Consider the following 27,216-nt stretch of genomic DNA (forward strand, 5'->3'; position numbering starts at 1 on the left):
AGAATATTCTTTAACATTGCTTGTAGTTTTACTGGCAATGGATTCCTTCAGTTTTGATTTGTCTGAGAATATTTTTATTTCATCATTTTAAAAATAATTAAAAAAAAATTTTAAAGTAATCTCTACACCCAATACAGGGCTCAAACTCACAACTCCAGATCAAGAGTCTCATGCTCCACTGACTGAGCCAGCCAGGCACCCCTATTTCATCTTCATTTTTAAGGATACTTTTGCTGACATTGAATTATGGGTTGAGTTTTCTTCTTTCAGCACTTGAAAGATGTCACTTTGTCTTCTTGTTTACATACTTTTTTGGTGAGACATGTGTTATAATTCTAAGCCTTGTCTCTTTTTAGGTAATGTTTCCTTTTCTCTGGATACTTTTAAGATTTTTGTCTTTGGTTTTCTACTGTCTGAATATAATATGTCTTAAAGAGTGGGGTTTTGGTATTTATTATACTTGGTGTTCTCTGAGCTTCCTGGCTCTGTGACTTAACTGTTTGTCAGTCATTCTAGAAAAATTTTGGCTATTACTTATTCATATATTCTGCCTTTTCTTTCTTCTCCTCTGAGATTCTAATTATACATGTATCAGGTCATTTGATATTGTCTCACATCTCTTGGATAGTCTGTCCTGTTTTTTCCTTTTATGTATTCTTCTTTTCTTTTTACATTTCAGTTTGGGTGATTTTTATTGACCTATCTTCAAATTTACTGATTCCTTGCTTACTTGTGTTGAGTCTACTGATGAGCTCATCTAAACATTGTTCATTTCCATTACTGTGTTTTTTTATTTTGATCATATGGGTCTTCCTTTGCACTGCTCTCCAGGGAGAATCTGTCTCTTGTATCTGTCCTAGTCATATTGTACTATTATTTTAAAAATCAAATCATTTTAGCCTGAGGTGGTGGGTAAGGAAGGAGGGTATTCTATGATGTTCAGATTAAGTAATAGCTGTAAGTAGGCACTGTAAACTTAGATTTTGGGGTATGGACATCATAAGTGTTTCTATCTCTCCTAAAAATGTAATTATTAGACCTAGCATTTCTTCCTGCTCCTCCTCCAAGTGTAGAGCATTCTTTTTGCCTACAGTTTTTGGTGCCCTTTTCACCTCAATTTAAGTGTTTTTTGTTCCATAGAAGAAATAGAAAAGATGGGTTTCAGCAGTGTCTGTTGTTCCCCTCTCACACCCAGCACAGTGAAGGAATCTTTCTCAGGATTCTCCCCACTCTTCCTTGTGAAAGCCTGGTTGAATTCCTGGAGGAAAATCCTGTAAGAGTGTGAAATTTCCTGTCCAAAAAGTCATCGCTAAGACAGATATCAAGAAACTTACTGCTTATGTTTCATTTTAGTAGTTTCATGGTTTTAGATGTCACATTCAAGTCTTTAATCCATTTTGAGTTAATTTTTGTGTATGGTATAAGAGTGGTCCATATTATTCTGTTGCATGCAGTTGTCCAGATTTCCCAGCACTATTTATTGAAGAGACTGTCCTTTCCTCATTGTGTATTTTTGGCTCCTTTGTTACAAATTTGTTGGCCATACATGCGTGGGTGTATTTCTGGGCTCTCTATTCTGTTCCATTGATCTATGTGTCTGTTTTTATATCAATACCACATTGTTTTGATTATTATAGTTTTGTACTATAGTTTGGAATCAGGGAGCATGATGCCTCCAGCTTTGTTCTTCTTTCTCAAGATAGTTTTGGCTATTTGGGTTTTTTGATGGTTCTACACAAATTTTAGGATTTTTGTTGTATTTCTATGAAAAGTGCCATTGGATTTTGATAGCTAGTTATTTATAGATTCCTTTGGGTTGTCTGGACATTTTAACGATATCAAGTTTTCTAATTCATGAACATGGAATATTTTCCATTTATTTGTATCTTCTATTTTTTCATCAATGTCTTACAGTTTTCAGTGTAAAATCTCTCACACCCTTGGTTAAATTTATTCGTAGGTATTTTATTCTTTTTGATGGAATTGTAAATAAGATTCTTTTAAAATTTCTCATTATAATAGTTTGTTATTAGTGCATAGAAATGAAGCATATTTTTCCATATTGATTTTTTATCCTGCAACTTTACTGAATTCATTTATTCTAACAGTTTTTTGGAGGAGTCTTCAGGGTTTCCTGTATATAATATTATGTCATCTGCAAATAGTGACAGTTTTATTTCTTTCTTGATCTGGATGACTTTATTTCTTTTTCTTACCTTATTGTTATGGCTAGGACTTCTAATACTACGTTGAATAAAAGTGGCAAGACTGGGCATCTTTGCCTTGTTCCCAATCTTAAAGAAAAGCTTTTAGCTGTTCACTTCTGAGGATAATGTTAACTGTAGATTGTCATATATGGCCTTTATTATGGTGAGGTAAATTTTCTCTATACATACTTTGCTGAGAGTTTTTTTTTTTAATCATATATGGATGTTGAATTTGTCAAATGCTTTTTCTGCCTCTATTGAGATGATCATATGAGTTTTATCCATTCTAATGTGGTATATTACATTGATTGACTTACAGGTATTGAACCATCCTTGCATCCCAGGAATAAATTTCACTTGATCATGGTTTATGTTCTTTTTAATGTATTGTTGAATTTGGTTTGCTAATATTTTGTTGAGACTTAAAAAAATTATTTTTATTAAGTTTATTTATTTATTTTGAGAGAGAGAGAGAGCACAAGTAGGGAAGGGGCAGAGAGATGGAGAGACAAAATCCCAAGCAGGCTCTACACCATCAGCACAGAGCCTGATGCAGGGCTCAAATTCACGAACCGTGAGATCATGACCTGGGCCGAGATCAACAGTCAGACGCTCAACTGACTATGCCCCCCAGGCACCCCTATTTTGCTGAGACTTTTGCATCTATGTTCATTAGGGATATTGGCCCATTAATTTTCTTTTCTTGGGGTGTCTTTCTCTGGTTTTGTTATCAAGGTAATGCTAGCCTTATAAAATGAGTCTGGAAGTGTTCCCTCCTATTTTTTGGAAGATTTTGATATTGATTGATATTGATTCATCTGTAGGTGTTTGGTAGAATTCATTAGTAAAGCTATGTGGTCCTGGGCTTTTGTTGTCAGATGGTTTTTGATTACTAATTCTCCTTACTAGTAATCAGAGTGTTCAGATTTTCTATTTCCTCATGCTTCATTCTTGATAGATTGTATATTTCTAGGAATTTATCCATTTCTTCTAGGTGTTCCAACATCTTGGTGTATAATTGTTCATAGTGGTGTCTTGTGATACTTTGTATTTCTGTAGTGTCAGTTGTAACATCTCCTCTTTCATTTCTGACATTATCTGAGTCCTTTCTTTTTTTCTTAGTGAGTCTAGATAAAGGTTTGTCAATTTTGTCTACCTTCTCAAAACCAGTTTTTGGTTTCATTCATCTTTTCTATTGTGTTTTCAATCTCTATTTCACTTATTTCCACTCTGACCTTTGCTATTTCCTTCCTTCTTTTAATTTTGGGCTTTATTTATTCAACTGTTTTGAGTTTCTTGAGGTATAAAGTTAGGTTGTTTGAGATTTTACTTGTTTCTTGATGTAGACATTTATTGCTATGAACTTTCCTCTTAGAGCTGCTTTTGCCACATCAGTATGCCATAAATTTTGGCATACTGTATTTCCATTTTTGTTTGTCTCAAGTTATTTTTTTTTCTTTTGATTTCATCTTTGACCCATTGGTTTTTCAGAATTGAAATATACTTATTAAAATGAAATCATTTATAGTTCTAGAACTCAATGTAATTTAGTTGCTAATTTAACAGTGAATATCATGTTTCATTTATATTACATCAACATCTACATGTGTGGTATGCATTATAAGATTAATATGGATTATTTGATATTTCAAAAAGTTTTCCAGGAGCTAAGTACAAATGCTGGGAGTACTGCCATAAGTTCTGAGTGCCCACAGAACCACAAACTGGAACATGAAAAAAAAGCAAGAAAATGGAGGCTTGACACTATTGGCAAATGACTATTAAGCAAAAATCTATTGAATATGTACTAACAGAGAGGAAGGAAAAATTAATTTTTTAGATTTATTTTGCTGCTCAAATCTTTACATACTCTGGTTGTGTGTATGTCTCAACCTTCTGACCTTCATTGTATTCTGACAACTGCCATTTGTTTTGAGGACACAGAGCAAAAAATATGGAGAAGCATTCCCCTGAGGCCATGAGTAATATTAGGAGGGCAGATGTTTTAAGGTCACAGTTACCATTATGGTAGTGCTGAGTGCCAGATTCTGAGTGACAAAGGCATCCTTCCGTTCTTGCAAATGTGTGCATGTGTGTTTCTGACATATAGGGGCCTCTAAGATATGAGGACCAGAAGATTGGCTCCTCTTGCCAAGGTATAATTATAGTACTGGTTCTATCCTTTTTATTAAGTGCCAGTTAAATATCTTCTAATAGAACCCATTTCATTCACTTAGGTCACATATGTACCTTGGAAAATGGTTTAGATACCTCTTGATGGCTTCCTGTATTAGTTTTCTAATGCCAGGTAACAAATTACTACAAATTTAGTAACTTAAAATATTATACATCTATTATCTTGGTTTCTGTGGGTCAGAATTTTGGGTATGACTTACATTCCTTTGCTCATAGTGTCACAAGGCTACAATCAAGGTATTATCTGGGATGTATTTTAATCCAAATGCTTGGTTGGTAAAGAATCTGCTTCCAAGATCATTTGGTTTATTTATAGAATTTATTTCCTTTTGGCTACAAGGCTACATGGCTAGATGGCTACATGGCTGAAGCCCATTCTCAGGCTACCCAACATTCTATAGGCCAATTTAGTAACTTTTAATATTGACTTCTTCAACATAGTTTTTTTACTGCATCAAGTCAACAAAAAGAATCTCTCTCCTCAGGGAAGGTCCAGTTCGGGCTTCGTGCCAACAGTGAGGAGCCTACTTGGGATTTTCTGTCTCCTTCTCTCCCTCCACTGTTCCCTCTCTGTGTCTCTCTCTCTCAAAATAAATAAATAAACATTAAAAGAAAAAAAAGTAGAGACAAGATTCCAGTTCAGGTAGTAAGCTTTCAAAGGCCATTTTTCGTAATTGTTACATTACGCTGTCTCATTTTATATACTTCAAGACTTCAATTTCCCTTTTTATCTATTCCTTTTTCAAGTTTATGCTGTTTTTCAAAAGTTCTATTTTCTCTGTTCAATTGGTGCTCAATTGCTACCACTGAAATTCATTTATTTATGATTATTATTTTAGGTTTTTTTGTTTTTTGGAATTTTTTTCTCTGAGAAATTCTGTGATTTTGCTTTACTCCTGCATTTTTTTTTTCTAGAAGAATATTCAGTCTGTTTGTATAAAGCCAAATGGTTGACAAAATATGGAAATCCTTTAGTACTGATTGGTAAGTAGCTGTCCCACCTCTGAATACTCCTCCTACCATCCAGTCTGCCTCAGTCCCCAGTTAAATAAGCCCTGGACCTCTTCACAATCTGACAACTAAATGATTAACATCTGACACAGTAGAAGGTCTTCATGTCTGCTTCCACTCTGGCCAGTGCCTAGTGCCATAAGGAATGAGAAATATTTTGCATTTCTGTTTTACTTAACTTGAATTCTTTTTCTTTTGTATTATTCTGACAGCTACTTTAAGCTCTTCATTATTAATCAGGTCACACTTTTTACAGGAAACAGGCAAGAAATTTTCCTATATTCTATGAGGAAGATTTAGGTTCTCTTGTTCTGTATTTCTTTTATATTTAGTGTGTAATTTCATGATAGTAATTATTTCGTAATGTTTATCTGTATATACGTTTCTTTCTCCATTAGAGGCAGTGTCATTTCTTCTGGGTATCCTTAGTGGCTAGAATAGTGTGTGAGTACGTAATTAATACTGTATTTGTTGAATGAAACAATGAATGATTGGTTAGATCAACCAGCAGGTGGAATGTCTGAAGAGACTACATAATGTGTGGTTGAATATATTTGAAGAATTCAAATACAATAAAACCATCTAGTTGGAGCCTTAGGGAGGCAAGTCTAGAATACGAGCATATCTATTAAAATCAATCAATTAGTGAGTCAATGGTGAATTATTTTCCCCTTTGCCATTAGTCTAGACAATTGCGAGTGAATTATTATAAACATGATTCTTTTTTATTTGTTTATAGGAAACATACAAAAAGAAACCTGATGGGCTTTATTATTCCAATCCCATTTTTCTTATTATAGAGTGCAACTTTTAATGTCTATATTAATATTTATAATTAGTTGAGTATTTTATAACTGAGCATCTATGTACTAAATAAATTATAATACATAATTTATTATAATTGAGCCTCTATTCGTAACTTTTTGAACAATCATGTACTATGCTCTGTGTTACATACTTTACAAAGCTAAGCAATAAAGCCACACAAATCTAAATGTGTTATTTCCTGACTTAGAACCTTTTAAATGATCCGTCATTACTTTGTAACAAAGATCAGCTTTTAGGCAGAAAATCTACTAAATCAGTTCTCATGTTACAATTTGCCTTTTCGAGGAAGGCATTACTGATTTTCCAACTCTGGATTAAGCAATTCTCCTAAAAGCCACCCAGTATTTCAACTGAGTTGAAAGACCCAAATTATAAAAATAAGTATTAACCACCCTCCACTAATTTCTTATTACTTACAAAAATTTCCTGTTTACTCTTCTGTTTCCTCTAGTATAGATTTCTTGAGGCCAGGCTAGACCACAGTGATTACTAAATAAAAAATGAGTAGATTAAGCAAAAAATTACATTCAAAACAAGTTAACAAAACCTTATGATCTATTTGTCAGGCTCTTCTTGTTTGGCAAAACACCTTTACATTGATTTATCCTGTCATTGACCTCTCTTAACCGACTTGAATCACAGGCATTATCACTATTTAAAGATGAGAAAACCGTGTTAACACACGTGTTCCAAGAAACAGGCAAGAAGGCAGGAGTACTTGGACGTGAGCCCAGATCTCCCAACAAAAGGAGTTGCACCTTTTTCACTACATCCTATGGCCTTCATTAACGATTGGTTCCCAATATAAAACTGAATATAAGGGATACAACTTCTGGTGAAAGGGTATGATTGGAAGTGCTTGCTCTGGCACAAAACTGAAAGAAAAGATGTGTTTTCGCCATTCTCTCATTACTTACAGTTTAAAGTATACTTTGTGAATTTTTAATATAAATGATGAACAAATATACTTAAGGCTTTTTTGAAAATATTTCTCTCAGCTCTTTAACTCTCGCCAACCTATTTCCTTCCTTCTTTGCTGAGGCTCATAGAGGGCGCTCACAAAGTGCTACTCACTGGGTAAAGCGAAGCTCCACTCAAACCACACTTCACACTGCAACTAAAAGGCGCAGCGCCACCACCTCAGACTTCCTTCTCCTTTCCAAGGCAGGAGGCGTGGCCAATTTCCCTCATTCAAATAAAAAACCAGGAGATTTGCATGGGGAACGGCTGAGCCGTGAGCCTATTGGCTGTTAGCACCGTGGGCGTGGCCAATAGTACGACCACAGAGCCCCGCCTACATTAATTTGCATAACGGCCCCGGCGCGTGCAAGGCAGAAGCGGGTTTGTTTTTGAATCTGCGGAGGTGGCGGCGGCGGCAGCGGCGGCGCGGCGACTGAAGCGCGCGATACTGAAGCGGCCGCGTTGAGGACGGTTGCGCGGAACGGCTCTGTAGGAAGGAACTTGGTTCCCCCTCCCTCATCTCCCGCCCCGAAAGGTATATGTGACTCCTAGGGGCTGTTATAACCACATTTTCTTAAATTACTATTGTATTTATGAAGAGTCAAGACCGCATTATGGCGGCTGCGGGAGTTGTGTGTGCGCCTGCGCGGTTGCGGAGCTGCGGGCGGGCGCTGCATGGGAGCACGTGATCTTGCGGGGTCGGGCTCTAGCTGCAGTTGTGCAGCTGGCGGGGCGGTGGCTGCGCAAGCGCAATATTCATTTTCAAGATCTAATGTTCTTGTTGGACGCCATTTGGGTTCTAGATTTAATTTTCCTCATTCTTGAGGAGTTTCATTTTCTTGTCCTCAAACTGCCACATTTTTCAAGGAAAACGTTTCTCTTGTGTTGCATTCCTATACCGACCCTCTAAACTCTTTTATATTTCTCCGATTTTCTGAGAAGCTGTGAACTTAATTTTCTGTAAAAATGATTGTCACTTGTGGTTCTTGATTATAATTTTACTTTTAGGGTATTGCTGGGTTCAAGTTTATATTTGGGGAGATAAAGATCAGCACCTAGTGGTGGTCTCAGGGGCAGTACATTTAATTGAACTGAATATTTGCAAATACATTTTAACCCTATTTTTACCAGTTTTGTTAAGAGGGAATGTGTACAAACGAGAATTTGAGTTTTGGAGATATGAGGGGGAAGGGGCATTGGAAGAATCTATATACTATTGTTTAAAAAGAAATCTCAATCTCCTTGGTTATTTATTTTTTTAATATTTGATTCTAAGTTAATGAAGTTTTAATTTTACCAGTTTGTGTGCTTCTGATCATACTTGCATTTGGGTTTTAGATTTTTAAAGTCTGTGATCACTTGTCCATCACTGCTTCAGTTTGATCATTTTTGTGACTCTGACTTTAAAATTAGGTCATTTGTTTAGCCTTTGGTTTGTTATGATATGTGAAATAAAACTTGCTTGGTAAATTTTTCTCATAAAGAATTCTGCAAAGAACTCCTCACTAAACTGAGGCCTTTATGAGGAAATAAAGCCAACCATTAATGAAAAAATTAGTTGATTCTTTAAAGAAACTGCCCTGTATATGTGTATGAAATAAGTTGTGTTTGATTTCTTAAAATTGTGTGTTCCTAATTTTCATTTCTTAAAGAAGGTAGTTAGAGGTGTGCTACTGGTTATTTTAGTTTACAATGGTTGTGTCACTATATTTAAATCTTATATAACACCGCTGGGAGAAGTGTTATACAATCTGATATAATTCTACCATTGTGCAAATTTTTTCTTACTAGACTAAAAATTTGTAACTGTTTTTCATAGATTTCACCTGTGGTTTGTGTGTACAATAATTGGTTTCTTGGTTGGTTATATAAGACTAAGTTTAAATCAGTCATCTGTCAAATGAAGAAGTGCCTATTGCTTTATAATGGTTGGTTAGGGACGGTTTTATTGCCCAAAGCAAACACCGTTAGCATTAAGTAGATGTAATTGAAAGGAATAGTTTTGGTTGGTGGATTTTTTAAAAATGACGTCACGTATGAGATAGAATGAAGTGATAGGGAAGGTAACTCTCTTTTCTCAACAGAAAATTAGCTGTTCATATAAACCTGGCCCTCTGGTCTCTTCTACACAGAAATATATTTAGAGGGCAGTTGTGTAATATCCTGCCTTTTTATACTTCTGGGTGATTGCCCCAGCACACCCCTCCTCCACTTCCTAATACATAATTTCAGGTGTTTAGAGTGGAAAGTATCTTGTATTTTCTGTATCTGTGTGTATGTATGTGTTTTAGGTTAAGAAAAGAACTTTGATTTTAGGGCAGTGGTACATTTTGCACTTCCAGAAAAGTAAAATATTTTGGTTTGTGTATTAAAGTTTGTTTTCATTTGAATACAAAAGATTGCCTCTTAGGTTAATGCTGAAGATTGTAAGAGGTCTTGAAAATACTGAGGAACATAGTGTACAATGTAAATATTTATTAGTAGGACAATTTTGCTATTTGTTAGAAAGAGAAGTATACTTCTATAAACTTAAAACAAAGACCAGTGAATTGTCTGAATGTCTGTTATTTTGTTTGTTATTCTTTGAATAAAAAGCATGTTTTGAAATTTTAGTTTGATTTAGAAATTTTAGTTATGTTGCCACAGAATTTTGACATATGCAGAATATATAATATTGAGACTAATGAATATTAAATTATTGGGGTCATTTTTAGTTTTGTAGATTTTAAACATCACAAAATTTAGTTTAGAGAAAAAGACTTAGTGATTAAGTCATAAACCATTAAAATTGTCTTTTTTCTTTAAATTATGATTTGAATATTTGATACATATATTTAAATACTTTTTTACTTATTCATTGCAGCACCTTTGGAAAGTGTTGAAAATTAGCAACATTTAGAAATAAACAGCATAAATGTTCTGGTGATTTTGTTATTTTTTCATGGTTTATCAATTGGTCAATAAATATTGTTCAATAAATATTGATCAGTTTTTCATTTGGACCATAATTTCATTCTTGTTCTTTTAATTTTGTGTTATGTTGTAGATATTTATCTCATTTCATTATTCTTTTAAAATACTTAATGTTCTTTCAATGTATAACATTCTTTTAAAAATTTCTTTTAATGGGTATATAATATTTTATTGAGAAAATACCCCAAATCATGAAATATTCTTCAAATGTCTTTAAGCGGCTACAATATTGTTATATCTAATAAGAATGTACTGTGACTTACTAAGCATTTCTTTTATTGACCATTTGTTTGTTGCCCATTTCTGTTATAAATAATGCTACACTGAACATCCTTACACATGAGTTATGAACTGCATCTCTTTGAAATGATTTCTTTGAAATTATTGCTTCAAATATTGTTTCAAAGGGGTTTTAAGGTAATTACAAAATTAATAAAAATGTATTTTTTTGAAAAGCATTTCCCATACCACCATCAGTTTGGTGGCTGAAAAACAGTACCATAGAGATATAAATATAGATATAGAAATCGATATCGATATAGATATAGATGTATAGCTATAGATATCTGGTGAAGTTGAATTTTTTAATGTTTATGTATACAATGTTCTCATTTTTGTGAATTAGCTGTTTGAGGTTTTTTAATCTTTTCTATGGTGGATGTTAATGTTTTTCCTATTGATAACAGCTATTTATGGATATAAGCCTTTTGCTTTTCATACTTTTGGCAGGCTTTTTTTTAGTTTATTACTTTTAAAATTGCTTATTTTATATATTCAGAAGTTTTCCTTTTTTTTTTTTTTTTTTTTTTTGGTAGTCTAATGCACTGCTTTTTCTCATTTGTGATTTCTTCCAGGACTTCTTTGCCTAGAAATAACCTGTTGTGAAATGAACTTAAATGTTCACTTATTTTATTTATTTTTTCTATGTATTTTAATGATTAAAAAAATAAGTGTTTTAATCTGTATGGAGTTTATTAGTTTCCAGTTTTTCCAAATACCTAGTTTTCTTAGATTCTTACGTTGGTGATCTTTTTTCTTACTGCTTTGAGTTGCTAATTTTGATCTTAAGTTACCAGGTTTGAGCTATAGTTCTGCTTCATTTACTGGGGATATTTAACTTGGTCCATTGGCCTCAGGAGTTTCTACAGATAGTAAGAAGATTCCTTGGTAGATCCTTTGATGGATTCCTTGATGTACACAACATTATGTGATTATGCCTATGTGCATTTTTCTGGGGAAAGAGTTATAGTTTTCATCAGCTTTTCATAGGAATATATAATACAAAATCTAAAGCTAGGTTAACAACCACTGTACCTGGGTCTTATCCACGTAGCAGTAGTGCACTGTTTTATTTGTTGTAGTGATAGTTTAGTTTAGCATTGCATTAAACTTAAATTGGGGTGAGTTTACATCTTTATACTGTGTTTGTTTTTTTTTCTCATAAATGGGATATATTTCCCGCAGATTCCACAAAATGTACTTTTTAAGAGATACATTGGGAAAATTTGTGATACCTGTTATTTTTCATTAAGGTGTTATTAAACTTGTTCCCTAATGCTGATATGATGTTAATAGGGATAAGTTGTTAGAGGATATAGGACTACGTTTCTATTTTTAATCTGTCTTAGGACATGGTGATATGAAAATAGTGCAAGTATGAAGTTAGAAGTGGGAAAATAGGTTGTCCAGTTAAAGTATTCTTCAATATTTGAAACCAAAATTTTTCATTTACATGGACTTTTTTAATGGAAGAATGTTGGAAAGTTATCTAATTTTTCTGGCCAGGATGGTGCCTAATGCTATAATAAAGTTAAAAACTTTTATTTTTAGTCCCTTGATAATAGTAAATTATTCTCTAATAAGGATGTTTCTCTAATTATTGGTATAAGTTCATTGTACATTAAATCTATTATTTGTGTTCATTGGCTTCATGAAAATAAATCTAGGAAGTCGGTAGAAATCATGTGTTATTGGCTTTTATTAAACTTTTTAAATGAACAATTCTCATCTTTGGGTCTTTTTCAAGCAAAACCACTTACAGAGATTTGCATATTTTACTTTTTTTATGTGACTTTTGCTCTTACTTGAAAACTTTTTCTAGTTCTGACAAATTATGATACTTAAGTTTTCAGACTATGATAGGTGAGAAATAGCAAAGTAGGGACAGAAGTGGCTACCAGAGAAATGTATATGGATAAGAGGAAGGAATGATGGCTAGCATCTTGACAGTGAAGATATGTTTCAAGTGTTAGAAGCAAGAATTTAAAGACTTAGTTTTGAGGTTATTTAATTTGGGAATTAGTGTTTTTAGAGCTGAATCCGTATTTATATTATGTTAATTATAATTGATGATCTTAAATGATTCTGAATCAGAATATTTAGTTTTGTTTAACTTGCTCAAGATTTAGTTTAGAAAGCCTTCTATTATGATTTTTAAGTTTTGAGGTATATGGAAAATTCGTGCACGGGCAAATCTACTTTTTCAAAGAAGTCACATGTGGGGCATATTACAGATAAAATTTAGGTGATGTTTTAACAAAATTTAAATGGTAGAATACAAAAAATCATTAAGTAGCTCTGGGAAGCCATAGTCCCTATAAGTTCCCCAGAGTATCTAGAAATTACGCATCCATTAGTGAAGCCTCTCTTTAGAAATTCTTATCCAATTGACCTTGTTATGTTCTTTACGTAACTCAAGACTTTAAAAATGATTTTGCAGTGTTCTTTCTGAGATTGTCGTGAAATCTACAGAGTAAATCAGTGGTTTATCCTGTCATTTTAGTTTGTTAAGACAGAAGGTGAATTCCAAAAAATCAAACTTTGTGCTTCAAGTTACATGGTGGAAACCCATTTTGTATTGGAGGAAGAGAATATGAGTGCTGGCCAGCATTTTCATTTTTTAAATGCCTGCAAAATGAGAAGACCAGGGCACTAGTGCTTATTTGTACAATGTGAATGTCTTCAGTTGTGAATTTTGATCATTTGCATTTTTGAGTCTTTAAGAGAATGATTCTAGCATCTGCTTGGCCACTTTCCAAAAAATGTGATAGGCCTAAGGGTACAGTTGATAGCACCTTCCTGAGAGACTTTATAATTGGATCTACATAAACATAAAAGTCTGGGAAATGTAGATGACCTGTTAACTTGACTGTGAGAAATATTCTTTTATTCATATCTGCAGTTTTTCTTTGCTCAGAATATTATAACAATATTTTGAGTTGTTTTGTATCTAATAACTATGAATAACTAGCATATACCCTTTAATTTGGGAGAGAAGGCCCCTTTGATGTGAGATAGTAATGTCATAATGTCTTACTGTACAGTTCTTTTCCACTTTCTTTGTTGTTTGTACATACTACTTTGGGGAATTATTGTCTTGGTGGGTATCTGGGAATTATGTTCCAGCACTCTGTGGCACTTTTACATTCTAATGAGAAATTTGACTCTGATTCTCAGAACTGCCATAGCTATTAAAAGATTTCTCCTTGAGTCAGTAATTCTCAAAGATAATGCCTTCAAGTTGGTAGAAAGGTAAATCTAGAAGGTGAGAATAGAATCTGCCATTTTAAGAACCAGGAGGACAAGAGTTTGGTGAAACAATGAATGACATGACTGCTTCAGCATATTCTCAACTAAGGATTTGGAGTTGAGGAATGTTTCTGACTTCTTACCCTTATTAGATAAATGTCTTAAAAGGAAGAAGTGGTGAAAAATATGAAAGAGAAAAGAGACTATCTTTGAAAATTTCTTTTATTTCTTTTTAGATGGTGTCAGGAGTAATTGGATTACAGTAAAGGCTAATCTGCTCTGTGAGACTATTATGATGGTTTAAGGATGATAAGTGTTTTTCTCCTCTAACAAAGAAGACTGTTTAGAGTTTGTAGGTGGCTTTGACTTAACATATGGTTTCCAGGTTGAACATGACTATTCCACAGTTTCACCAACCAGGGGCAAGGGAGAAAGGGCAGTGGGAGTATACACCTCATTCTTTTGAGAGCATGATCTGGAAGTGGTACATATCACTTTGACTCAAGTTTTATGGGTGTGGATTTAGTCATTGGAACATACTTAGCTGGGAAAGGAAGGCTAGGAAATGTAGTATCTAGCTGGACAATCATGTGCTCAGCTAAAATTAAGGAATTTTATAAAAGGGGATAAATGAGTGTAATAGAACAACCAGCCCTTCCTGCTACAAAAAGAAGCTGGAGAAGTAGTATCAAAGTAATTCATAATTTGATATTAAAAACTTTTTCTGTCTCAAGAGTTATAGTTATAACTCTATATCTTCTTTTCAAGTGGAATTTTGAGAACACTTGTTTGTGATTTGTGTCTGAGATTCTAGTTATGTGTGTGTGTGTGTTTGTGTGTGTATACCACCAAATAATGGTGCAATTCTTTCCCTTTCTGCTTGCCCTTGCAAATGTATTAAATTATATTTAGCTTTATAAGAATTGGAATTTTAATTTAATTTTAAAATCTCAGTGTAATATTTTTTTAACTTTGCTAGTTGTTTATTTTGAAAGATGAAGGACTGCAGGTAAGGACTGTAATGACAGTCGTGAATCGCAATTATTTGAACTGCTTGCTTTAGTCTAAAGTTGAATTTATGTTTTTTAATTATTTTATTTTTAAGTAATTCCTACACCCAGCAGGGGGCTCAAACTCACTACCCTAAGATCAAGAGTTGCTTGCTCCACTGACTGACAGGAAGGTGCCCCGAGTTTATGTTTTTATATTCTTTTCCAGATCCTGTTGTTTTGTAACTGTATGTGTGAAATATACATTTTGAAGATGGGAAATATAATTTTTGAGGACCTTGTAATGCATACAAGTAAAAAGATTGTGGTTGTAAATTCTTTGCATATAGGTAAAGCTTACTTGTATAATAAGTAGATAATTAAAAGCAGCTTTCTATAGATTATAAGTAAGACACAGTAGATATTTGTTTATGGCACAGACAGTGAAACTGTTGTGGGGGGAGATCAAGGAAATCTTAGAGGGTTGTATTTTAGGGGTGAATTAGAAGGATATTCTTAGTAAAGGGAATAAATAAGGTGTTCAGAGTATCTATCAGAAACGAGAGGGGCACCTGGGTGGCTCAGTCGGTTAAGCGTCCGACTTCGGCCCAGGTCATGATCTCACAGTTCATGGGTTCAAGCCCCACATCAGGCTCTGTGCTGATGGCTCAGAGCCTGGAGCCTGCTTCAGATTCTGTGTCTCCCTCTCTCTCTGCCCCTTCCCCGCTCACACTCTGTCTCTCTCTCTTTCAAAAATAAACGTTAAAAAAAAAAAAAAAAAAAGGAATGAGAAAGAAGGTAGTGTGTGAGGAGAACTCTAAATACCACCTTCATATATAGATCCTTGAGTTTTGTAAGTGTCATTGCTGCCATAGTGCCTACATAATGTAACTAATAAAGGATATTGTTATTCTCAGAAGTTCTCTCATTTCTTTTTTACTCTGTTTTACTTCCTATCTTGCTTGAAGACATTTATTCCTTTCTACTTCTTTGTTTTTAGTTGCATAATACTTCATAAGCTTCCTGCATTTAGGAATTATATCTTATTGATGTTTTTGACAAATGTCACATGTTAAGGAAAAAACCCTTGTAATTAGGAATGATAAGACCACTATTAAAAGTATAAGATTGCTTTCCACATTGTCTTCCTTAAAATTCAATAAATACTTGTTTATTGAAAGGCAAGAATCCTTTTGTTTTAGGCAAAGTGCCAAAAAGCGAAGTAAGATATGCCATAGTTCTTTTTTTTTATTTAACTTACTATTATCTACAGATGTTAGATTTTTTTTTTTAAATAATTGAACATGTAATTTACTTAAGCACCAACTAGATAAATGGACAAAAGGTTGGACAGGCAGTTTGCATATGAAAAATTATAAATTGTGAGACAACTTTTAGAAAGAAAGTTTTCCATCTCATTCATTAAGAAATAGAAGAAAGCAAGGAAACACCATTGCTCACCTATTAATAAGTTTCTAAGATTTAACTCTGAAGGACATAATGTGTGTAAATTAATAAGGGTTTGATAAAAAGATGGAATTAAATAATTATTTTGTGTTTTAAGTTTGTGTAATTCTTTCCTTTTCCATCAAACTTAAGTGATATAAAAGTTGGAAGATAGCAAATAAATGAAGAAACAAAAAGGTGAAGGATTTTCCTAAAATCAGTAATATAATGAAATGGAGAGAGCAATAATTTTATACTGGGATCTGGGAATTTAGAGTCTGCCAACACTATTACTTAATATAAAATGGTGGTACTACCTATCTGATAGGGTGGTTGTGAGGGTTAAATGAGATTAGATATAAAAAATACTTAGCAGTTTTTCCTGGCACACTTTTCTGTCTCAATCAATTGAACTCAATTAGGCATGAATATTTAAGAGGCAGCTAGTTGCAGCTATACGGAACCCTCAATGGAGGAGATATATAGAAAATGGCAATATTCTTGATTATTGGAGCTGGAATTTAAATGCATTTAAAAAGTAATTTCAAAAAGTAGTTTTAGAAGACCATTCACTAGTAGAGAAAAATAAGCATTTAAAGAAGTAATTATTTGCAGGGCACCTGGATGTCTCAGTCAGTTAAGCATCGAGCTCTTGATTTGGGCTCAGATCATGATCTCACAGTCTGTGAGTTCTGCCCATGTCAGACTCCATGGTGACAGTGTGGAGCCTGCTTGGGATTCTCTCTCTCTGCCCTTTCCCTGCTTGTGTTCTCTCTCTCAAAAAAAAAAAAAAAAAAAAAAAAAAAAAAAAAAAAGAAACCCCCAAACCCAAAACTTTAAAGAAGTCATTTATTTGTAAAGGTTTGTGAAGGAGTCTACCTTTAGAACTGTTTTATTTTAAAAGGCATTTAAAGAATAAAAGCCTTACAAGATTACTAAATTTGCTAAGTTTACAGCCATTTTCTCATATTAATTTTTTATCTTCACAGTTGGTCAGGTTTTTTCAGACAATCATCATTGCCAAAGTTAGGGATGAAATAATTTATTTTGGGGACTAGATCCACATATGCCATCGTTTTTTGTTTTTTGTTTTTTAAATAAGGGTGCAAAGTGGCTCCCTCTCTCTTTATTAACCCTCCAGGTATGGAACTTGTTGGACATGCTCACTCAAAATTAAAGCCAGACAAAATGTCTGTTTTCTTGTAGAATCATTCATGTGGCCAAGTTCCTGCCCCTTAAGAAACAAATTTCACCACATAAGTTTGTTTTCTGATCTTCTGATTATTTTATTTTGATGTTTTATTTTATTTACACAGGTTTAATGAATAGCTGATTAATATTCAAAGAATTCCCTATTGTCTGGTTAACAAACTACATACATTTGACATGAGGTTTAAGAGTTAGCTTACATCTAGGGGCGCCTGGGTGGCTCAGTTGGTTAAGTGTCCAACTTCAGCTCAGGTCATGATCTCATGGTCTGTGAGTTTGAGCCCCAAGTTGGGCTTTGTGCTGACAGCTCAGAGCCTGGAGCCTGCTTCACATTCTGTGTCTCTCTCTCTCTGTTCCTCCCCTGCTTGCACTCCTGTCTCTCCTCTCTCTCTCAGAATAAAGATTTAAAAAAAGAAAAGAGCTTCCATCTAGATGTTTGTGTAAAGTGTAATAACTTATCTGCTTGGTTACAAGATCAGGAACCAAGAGCCATCTAATTATATCTCAATGAGTTTTCACCTGCAATACTTAAAAATGTAGGGTATTATGGTTCTGAGATTTATGCATTTTCAAATTCTGTCAGGAAATGATATTCTTTATTCTCATTAACTTGGGAATCCTAATTATAGAAGAATTACTAAATTGAATTTCTGGGAGGACTTACGAGGCATCATTTTTTGCATTTGCAGGGCAGTCATTTCTACATTTGAGGTGTAGTCTTTGTTCCCTGTCATACCTAATTATAAGCTACCTCTTTTTTAAATGTCACATTTCTCTTGTAGTCATGGGTACCATTGATTTATCCAATTTTATTCCTGACAGGAGGAAAACTTCTTATTGGAACTTTGTAAACTAGTTTATAAAAAAGTAAAGAGATTCAGTTTAGATAAGCCAATAATATTTTCAGTATTTTCTACAGAATGGCTTTTTAATTGTTCTGGTGGCTTATTAATTATAACCAATGTGAAGATCTTTCACAGGATATTTTCCCCCCTGGAATTCTGAAGATATTAGATCAAGATATTATTATTTATACAAAATGTATTAAAAATTTTTTTAATGTTTATTCATTTTTGAAAGAGAGAGACAGAGCACAAACAGGGGTGAGGTGGACAGAGAAGGGGGACACAGAATCTAAGCAGGCTCCAGGATCTGAGCTGTCAGCACATAGGCCCGACACAGGGCTCGAATTCACAAACTGCAAGATTATGACCTGAGCCAAAGTCGGACGCTCAACTGACTGAGCCACCCAGGTGCCCCTATATGAAATATATTTTAAATTGAAGGTTAAGATAGATTAAGAAGAAAGTGTTTTCTCTTGTAACCGTTAAAAATAAAAAAAACATAGTTAAGTCAGTTCATTTACTTGTAAGTAATTCTTGTTTCACTGATCTAGGGTTAAGTAATCTATTTACACAAAGTTGTCTGCACTGGACTAACAGAATCGTAGAAATCCTACCCATTCTCTTGATTTAGTGATTACAGATGTTGATTCATGAAGGTAAGGTCAGCTTTATCCCAGGATGCCTGTATCCAGGAGTCTCTTCTACATAACAGTACAGTTCAGATATGTTGGTACAGTCCTTTACTAAGGATCTTTGATGTACATCTTTCCTTCTTTCCTTGGGTACAGTGGCAGCAAGGATGTTGACTCATTTTTGTTTCTTGAGTCTCATTGGCTACAGTTGGTCTAGTTGCTCTGTCTCTATGGTATACACTGCTGTTATAGAATTTTATTCACAATGTTGGATTTCCTTTACCCCTTGTCTGTGTAGCACCCTTGTTTCCATGTGCCATGTCTTTTTATGGTTATCATTAGAGGAAGAAGACCGTATTCTCTAGTAGCTTTTTGAGAAAGAGTAAATGGGAAGTATATTTTGTGAACTGTATGTATCTGAAAAATTTATCGCTATATAGTAGATACTTGATTGATAGTTTGGCTATGTATAGAACCTGGGTTGGAAAATATTTTTCTTCAGAAGTTTAAATGCACTGTTCCATTGTCTTCTTGCTTCTGTTACTGCGGAGAAATCTGAAGCCATTCCTTATTTGTGATTTTCCCTTCACTGGCCGCTTGTAGAATTTGTTATTAGTCTTCAGTGTTTTGAAATTTCACTGCAATTCTTTGATGTGGATATGTTTATCATTGTTTGCTGGAATTCATCAGGCCCTTTCAGTTTGGCAACTCTTGTTTTTCAGTCTTGGAATTTTTATTAAGTGATTTCATTGGTGATAGCTGTTTTCCATTCTGTCATTCCAATGTGAATTTTTGGAGGGGTACTTGACTTTTCTTAGATTTTTTTTCCGTGTATTACAACTTTGTCTTTTTGTTCAGCTAGATTTCTTCAAACTTTGTCATCCAATTCTTCTATTGAGTTTTTCATTTTTTATGTTATGTTCTTAATGTCTACTTTTGGTTTTAGCCTGTAGTCTATTTTTTTTTTTAAGTAAATTCTGTGCCCAACATGGATCTTGAACTCACAACCCCAAGATCAAGAGTCTTATGCTCTACTGTATGAGCCAGCCAGGAACCCCTAGTATTCTATTATTGACACATGATTGTATTATCTTTTCTTATCTGAGGATATTATTTTTTTTGAAGTTTTTTTTCTTGCATAGTCTTTGTGAGTTATTTTGTTTAGGTTTGTTTTTTGGTTTGTTTTTGGTCTTTGTCTTCCATGTGAGACTTGTCTCGGTTGTCCTTTTTTTCTTGCCTGACTGTTGTGGAAAATAGAAGTTGATTAGAATACCTAATTTGTCAGCTTTTAAACTTTTAGGCTTTTCTGTGTGGGGTGGTTTTGAGAGCTCCAAGACCTTACAGTCTTGTGTTTTTGTGGTTTTAAGTACCTCCGTTTTCATTTTCTTATGTGGAGAATAAGGGTCTGATGGTAGCATTCTGGAAGATTAATGGAGAGAAAAGGACTAGGTGTCTCTGCAGCCAGCATTTAGTTCCCTCTCTTTTTGGTATGCCACTCTCATTTTTAACCGTGGATGTTGTCTTCATAGTTTTGCTAGGACTCTGGAGAGGAGGTATTCAGTGGAATGTGTAAGGATATAGATGGTATCTTATTGATTTGCAAACAGCTTTCACTAGTATCCCTTTTTTAGTCATACCAGCCTTACTGTTTGCTCCCTTCGTCCCAGTCGTCCTTGTTCTTTTAGTCGCTATGTCTTTTGAAGTTTGCCGCCATGTAACTTAAATTGGTTCTTGTCCCCAGTGAAGCAGGTACTATGATGTTTTGGGAACTGCTAAGTTAGTTACCAGTGGTTTTGCTTATTTTCATCTTCCCAAATCTTTTTAGCTAATTTTCTTTTTTACTTTTCGCCTTGTTCCTAAGGATTTATGCTTTCAAAACTACCTTCATTGTAGTTTTAGTGGGCTTTGAGAGAGGGAAATTATGTGTTTTCATTTCATTGTCTTAATACCATTCTCATGTTTATTTTCTCTTTTAGCATATGTAAGATTGGTAATAACATGTAACTGAAGTATATTAGTTAAATAAAAGTGTATTTAGTTTTACTTGATATAGTGAAACCTGTTATTTAGGTTCTATGGAATCTTCGATATTTTGCATATGTAAAATCTTGTAATAGTATGGTATATGTTATATAAAAGGTTATAGTAGTTAATTACAGTTATTCTCTTCCAGTTCTCTTTGTTGCTTGGGCAACCCATAGCAAATGGTCACATTCTCTGCTCATAAAAATTTGAAATTATGGTACTCTTGTTTTACATGATTATTAAGACTGAAATGAAAAAATTATGTGAAAAGTGCTAGTTTTTATTTAGAAAGAGATAAAACATTGAGTAATCATGGAAATGTTTACCTAATATTTGAAGTAGCTTTGAAATGTGTTTGCTTTTACAAATAAACAATAATTGGGTTCATTAGGACTTATCCTATTTAAAGCAAATTTCTTATATGACATAAAAGTCAAGCTGTATTCTTAGTAAAATTTGAAAACATAAAAGTAAATAATATACCTATGTTCCATAATTTTCTATAGGCTTTTTTCATAGTTCAACTATTCTGAGCACATAGTAGATCCTATAAAAACACTAAAAACTGGACAATGCTCTACAAAAGGTATTTTTTCTATGTTGGTTTTTAAGTACAGAGGTGTTTTAGGACAAGGCTAAAAACTTGTTGACTCATTAGTTGACTTCTTTTTCCTAGAAAGTAAGAGTTGAGCTCCTGAAAATGAAAGTTTTAAAGATGTAGAATTTTCTGAGATTTTTATAGTAGAAATGAAAACACTGGGAATTAACTTAAGCTCAATATCCGTCTATTGAACAAATACTGTGTTTCACACTGTGGAAGTGAATGGGAAATGACATAAGATGTAATTTCTGTTCTTTAGGAATCATTATAAAGATATAAGCAATGAAATGTGATAAGTGTAATGATGGTATGCACAAAAGATCTTGAGAGAGAAATTACAGCTGGCTTGGGGGATGGGTATTGTAAGGGGAAAAGAGAGTAAGTAAAAAAAGATTGTTACTGATGAGATAATTTAGGTTGAATCATGAGTAAGATTTATTGGGTGAACTAGGGTAGTTTCTTTAGGATAGAGTGAAACATATGGGCAGTGGCACCAGTTATCTGAATAACAGTGTAAGTATTTTTCTTTTCTGAACTATTTTCATGATGTGTAGAAACAGAACCAATGTGGGAAGAAATGGGTGATGGAAGCTCCATGGGCTCAGACTGGGTGTAGTCTAGGATGGATTTCAGCTCTTAGCACTTTTGTGAAGTTACTTAATCTTTGAGCCTGTTGTTTTCAGTCACGAGTTGGAAGTAACATAACCTCATAGGATTAGTGTGAGAATTAATTGAAATGATGCATGTAAAACTCATCTGAAGATTTGATCTATATTAATGTACTTCCCTACTCCTTTGTTTTCTAAAGTCTCATGTGTGAAGTAGATAATCAGTATATTTATTGTTTTGTTTTTTTTTAATGTGCCTTGGGATAATAGAGAAAATCTAGTACATTGGTAGTTAAATGATTGTATTGGCTGGAGGAGGATTGGTACAATGAGGGAATGTAGATTATGTCTTTTATTTTGAAGTCTAAATTGGGTGAAAAGGAGTTGTTATAGCTAATAGTAATAGCCAGCAACTTAGCTTGTTTCAAAAAGCTTAGACTGAGAAAAAAGTAGTCAGGATTTACATTGGAAAAGTATTTGGCAAGACAGGGGAGGCTTGGGGAGGAGGGGATGGGACAGGGTACATTTGAGGGTGTGTTACATAATTTAAATTTTTGTAGAACAGACTTCCAAAAGAATCTGCTTCCTGAATATCAGAAGTTGCTCATTCAGCAGCTTTAAAAATTTTGGCTATTTGTCTTGACATTAACCTTAGTCACATTTTAGTGCCACAGTAATGTCTATCCTGTTTGAATCTTTCACAGTTTACCAATCTCTTGATTTTAGCAACTAGATTTGAGCCCTCCTCAGAGAATATTATTATTATTATTTTTTTGAAGAATTAATCTGGCTTGGTTAAATGTAACCCTTTTCCCCCAATGTACTATTTGAAGCAGTTTTTACGTACATCGTCCATTTGACTAATGGAGAATAAGTAGGGATCTTTTAAAAAACTGAATAGTTTTGTTTCATTTTAAACTTTGTTATGGGAAGATTTAAATATATACAGAAAATAAAATGAAATAATCACTCCATGTGCCCATCACTCAGCTTGAACAATCATCAACTTATGGGGCCAATCGCCTTTTGAATATATCCCTTCCACCTCCCTGCACCCTTAATGAATTTTAATAAATACCTACATCTAGTGGTGGATAGACACAAGATCACATAGGGCAGCTAGATTTTAGGAAGCTTAACCAAGGAAAAGAGAAGGAAAAGGTGGATTTCCTAGATGATGTGAACTATCTATCAAGCACACAGGTTCCTTCTGTGCTCTTGTCCTTCACTTCTCTTGATGGGTAGGTTACTGCCAAGACAGATTTGTTGGGATCTCGCTCAAATTTGTCTTGTTTATATATCCACTTTCCGACTGAATTTTACCCTTTTGTTCTCCCAATTTTCTTTTTTTCCTCCAGGGGTGTCTACATTCTTTATTTTTGTTTTTCACCCATATTAAAATGTTGGGAGGTCTGTGGCAGGGCATGAAATTTAATTTGCCCTGGGACCAAACACTCACCTGGAAATGTCTTTGTGGCCATCTGGACTACAAAAGAGAAGAAATTGTTTTTATCTTTATAGCTGATGACTCAAAATAAGCTTTGTTGTCATTGTAGCTCTAATGACTCTAGTCTCTTCCCAGCGATTACTTAAAATTATTGTCAAGATTCAAAAATTTGATTGCAAGCTTTAACCGTTCTGCTAGATTTGAGTACTTTGGAGCTTAGATTCTGTGGGGAAAAAGAGAATAATTAGCCTTCTATAAATGGAAATTGGCTATCAGGATTTAAACAACTTAATTTTCCAGAAATTTTAAAAATTGGCACTCTTTTTGTGATAAAAGTACTATAAAAGACAAAAAAAAAAAAAGGGCCTTGAGCAGACTTTTTTTTTCTGGACTGAAATGGAGGCTTTCTTTCAAGCGAATTCCCTGATGTTTGCTGTGTGTGATTTGGCTCTATCTCTGTAACTGCTAATATGTGGCATGGACTTCAAGCTGTCTGGGATCTGGATGTGCCCAAAGTCTGTATTGCAAGTCGGGGTGGATTCGCAGGCATTGTGTTACAAAACTGGCTTGCTGCCTTCTCTGTTTTCTGTGTCCTAAGCAGCTGCATTGTTTGTTGCAGTATATGCATTAGCTGTTGTCTGTGTTCAGTTTCCTGCAGGCTGAAAAAGTGGGAGGGGCTTTCTTTGATACATAGCTGAGTTTTCACTGTGTGAGTTCTTGAGTGCACATTGCAGCCATCTTAATTACACTTTAGTGCAACTGAGACAGTGCAGCTGTCTCAAAATGGCTGCTGACCTAGTCTTTGTAGCTGCTTAGGCAGCAACTATGCCAGTGAGGAGACTTGGCACATGCATCAGGACCAGAGGTAAGAACCAATTACTCTTTATCTTTGAACATTTAATTAAAAAAATACTTGAATTTTACCGAGTTTATATAGCAAGGTGAACTTGGAGCTTGCTAAGAAGTTGAAATGTTTGCTTTAAGCCTCTTTTATGGAAACAGTACATAGGATGGTGAGGTCAAAGGTTAAATTCCTGTAATTTCTCACCATCTTCTGTTCTGTCATTGCCAGAACATTAGATCACCACAGTAGTGCTTTTCTGGCCCTAATTAACTTAGTATTCTTTTTGTGTTAGATATTTTAGTTTGCTTGATATTTTTTTGTAAAAATTAAAAACAATATATTTTCTGAATAGATTTTTTTTTTTTTGGAAAGAAGCCATAAATAAGCCTTGTTTTACATGAAGAGTGAGATTTTCTCTGTGTGTATATGTGTGTGTGTGTGTGTGTGTGTGTGTGTGTGTGTGTGTTGTGTGTGTGTGTTGGAGCTTTTGTTTGGTAGCTTTCTGAGAAGAATGTTAATTCTCTGAATATAAGTCATAGTTACAGAAAGAAAAAAAATTTAGCACTGTTAGACTTTTTTTGTGTAGTGCGTTCCAATTTTTTCTCATTATGCTGCCTCCTCTGGGTCATTCAATTGTTTCATATTTTTAATGGTGATAACTTTTTATGCTAACTACTTTTTGCTTAAATTGTCATTCAGATTCAGATTTTGAGTTTAGAAACAAGTTCACATCTAGCTCTGGATACCCCCTTTTTTTTTCTAGCTAATGTGTTCTAATACAACAGAGCTGAAAGAAATGCTCAGTTGTTTTAGTTAATTGATATTAATTGCTGATGTCCACATTAGCCTTAGTTTAAACCTGTGGTATTGTTAAAAATAATATAATTCAATGATTTTGTAAATTTAGTTTCACAGTTTGCAAAAAGCTTTCTTAACATTCTTCTGAAGTAGAAATGTTTATTGAGATATGATAAGTTCATAGAGATCCAGAGAGTATGAAGTTTTTATTCATATATTTCAGACAGCAGAACTGTTACACTTTAAGTTCTAATGTTTAAATTGTGGTACTTACTAAAATTTTTTTATAGATGGTATAATACATTTCTCTAATTGTGTTTAGAGTATTATGAATATATCCCTGACTAATATGACATAGAACAGTAAGTTTTGAACTTTCTAGATAGAGCAACTTTTCAAAAACAGCAACTTTTTGCACATTAAATTCTTATGAAAGACCCCTGTATTTAAAAGGGATACATATGGTGTTTTATTGTTTTGTATTTATTTTATAATTTAAATTATAGCATTTATTTATTGTAAGTTTATTTAATAAAATGAGAGCAATTAGGCTGTTATGATGAAAACAAAAGTTTGAAACCAGATGATATATGACAATTATAATCTATTAATGTTAGGATCTAGGTTGCTTCTTTATAGAACTCCAGGTGCTAGGGACTGTAGGATTCAGTATACTAGAACATATGTTCTTTATGTTTTTTTCTTTTTCTTAATTTCATAAAGGTAGAGTATAAGATCTATATTTGCACAGTTTAACAGTTTGGAATTGCTGCCTTGCCACAAAATTATGTTTATATTTGTTCTACTGTTGTTTTTTTTTTAAAAGAAAATAATTGCTTTTCCTAACTTAATCATTGCCCATTTATACAGTGGCTTAAAGTATATTTGGGATCACTCCGTTTCATTAACAGCTTTAACATATTTGTTTCACTTCCATTAGCTTATTATTTTGTGAAGTTGTTAGGACTCTTTTATGTGATGTGGTGGATTCTTATAATTGGAACATTACTTTATGTAAGTACAGTCATATGAGCTTGCCCCCCAAAGAGAGGAAGAACAAATTCAGTGTGTGAGAGAGATTTTATCCATCATGCTTTCAGTAAGGTTTTGCCCTAGAGTGAGTATGACACAGGAAGTGAATGTGTGATGCCCTTAATCATTGTTATTATTTTTATGCCTCTCATAGAATGAACAGCTCACTGTATATCAAATATTTCATACAGTCCAAGCCAGTTACTCAGTTTGTTCTTGTTTATTGCTAGAGAAAAACTTGTGAGGCTGAAATTATTGACCGACTGATGTTGATCTTCAGAGTGGACCTTGGGGAAATTTCACTTGTCCACTCTTTTGCCTTCTATTGTGGATTATACAATTTATCTCTACTCTCTGCAAGATGACTCCATTGATTATTACTTGTACATGGGGAAACAGGAACACTGTGGTTACCTGGGATATTCCTAATTCTTTCCCTGCCATGTTGCATTTTGCAACTATAAGCATAAACTAGACCTCAGTGGGATTAGTACTTTTGGGATTGGTGACAGTTTTCAAATTGTCTATGCTGAATTCCAGGTTAGCTATTAGGTGAATAACTGAAGGCATAATAAATCTGGGAGCTGGGTAATTAAGGTTTTGTGTTATTATTTTGTCACTTCTTAGCTCCCTATTTGTTTATCCTTTTTCCTAAGCCATTTCATTAGTATAAGCCTTTAAGGAAAATGTTGATGTAGTGGAAAGAACATGGATGAAGAGTTCAAACCTAATTTGAGTTGTTTTTACTACTTTCTTCTTATATTGGTCAAGTCACTCCATTTTTTTTTTTTTAATTTTTTTTTTTCAACGTTTATTTATTTTTGGGACAGAGAGAGACAGAGCATGAACGGGGAGGGGCAGAGAGAGAGGGAGACACAGAATCGGAAACAGGCTCCAGGCTCCAAGCCATCAGCCCAGAGCCTGACACGGGGCTCGAACTCACGGACCGCGAGATCGTGACCTGGCTGAAGTCGGACGCTTAACCGACTGCGCCACCCAGGCGCCCCAAGTGTTTTTTTTTTTTAATGTTGTTTATT

General features: G+C 34.1%; 1 protein-coding gene and 1 long non-coding RNA gene across 2 annotated transcripts in view; both read left to right on the plus strand.

The window, feature by feature from the left end:
* The first annotated feature begins 1,241 nt into the window (after window positions 1-1,241).
* LOC115518348 lies at window positions 1,242-22,363 on the plus strand. Its single transcript, XR_003970243.1, has 3 exons — window positions 1,242-1,524; window positions 11,856-11,863; window positions 22,351-22,363. It is a non-coding gene; the product is annotated as an uncharacterized LOC115518348 (long non-coding RNA).
* Window positions 22,364-22,974: 611 nt separating this feature from the next.
* Window positions 22,975-27,216, plus strand: part of LOC115518342 (activating transcription factor 7 interacting protein) — a 106,528-nt gene continuing 102,286 nt past the window's right edge. Inside the window, 1 exon segment of the mRNA XM_030321793.1 lies at window positions 22,975-24,370. Within this exon segment, the coding sequence (XP_030177653.1) occupies window positions 24,354-24,370 (17 nt within the window). The 5' untranslated portion in view covers window positions 22,975-24,353.

The sequence above is a fragment of the Lynx canadensis genome, chromosome B4 (genome assembly GCF_007474595.2).
Source record: "Lynx canadensis isolate LIC74 chromosome B4, mLynCan4.pri.v2, whole genome shotgun sequence".
In the NCBI taxonomy this organism is placed as follows: domain Eukaryota; kingdom Metazoa; phylum Chordata; class Mammalia; order Carnivora; family Felidae; genus Lynx; species Lynx canadensis.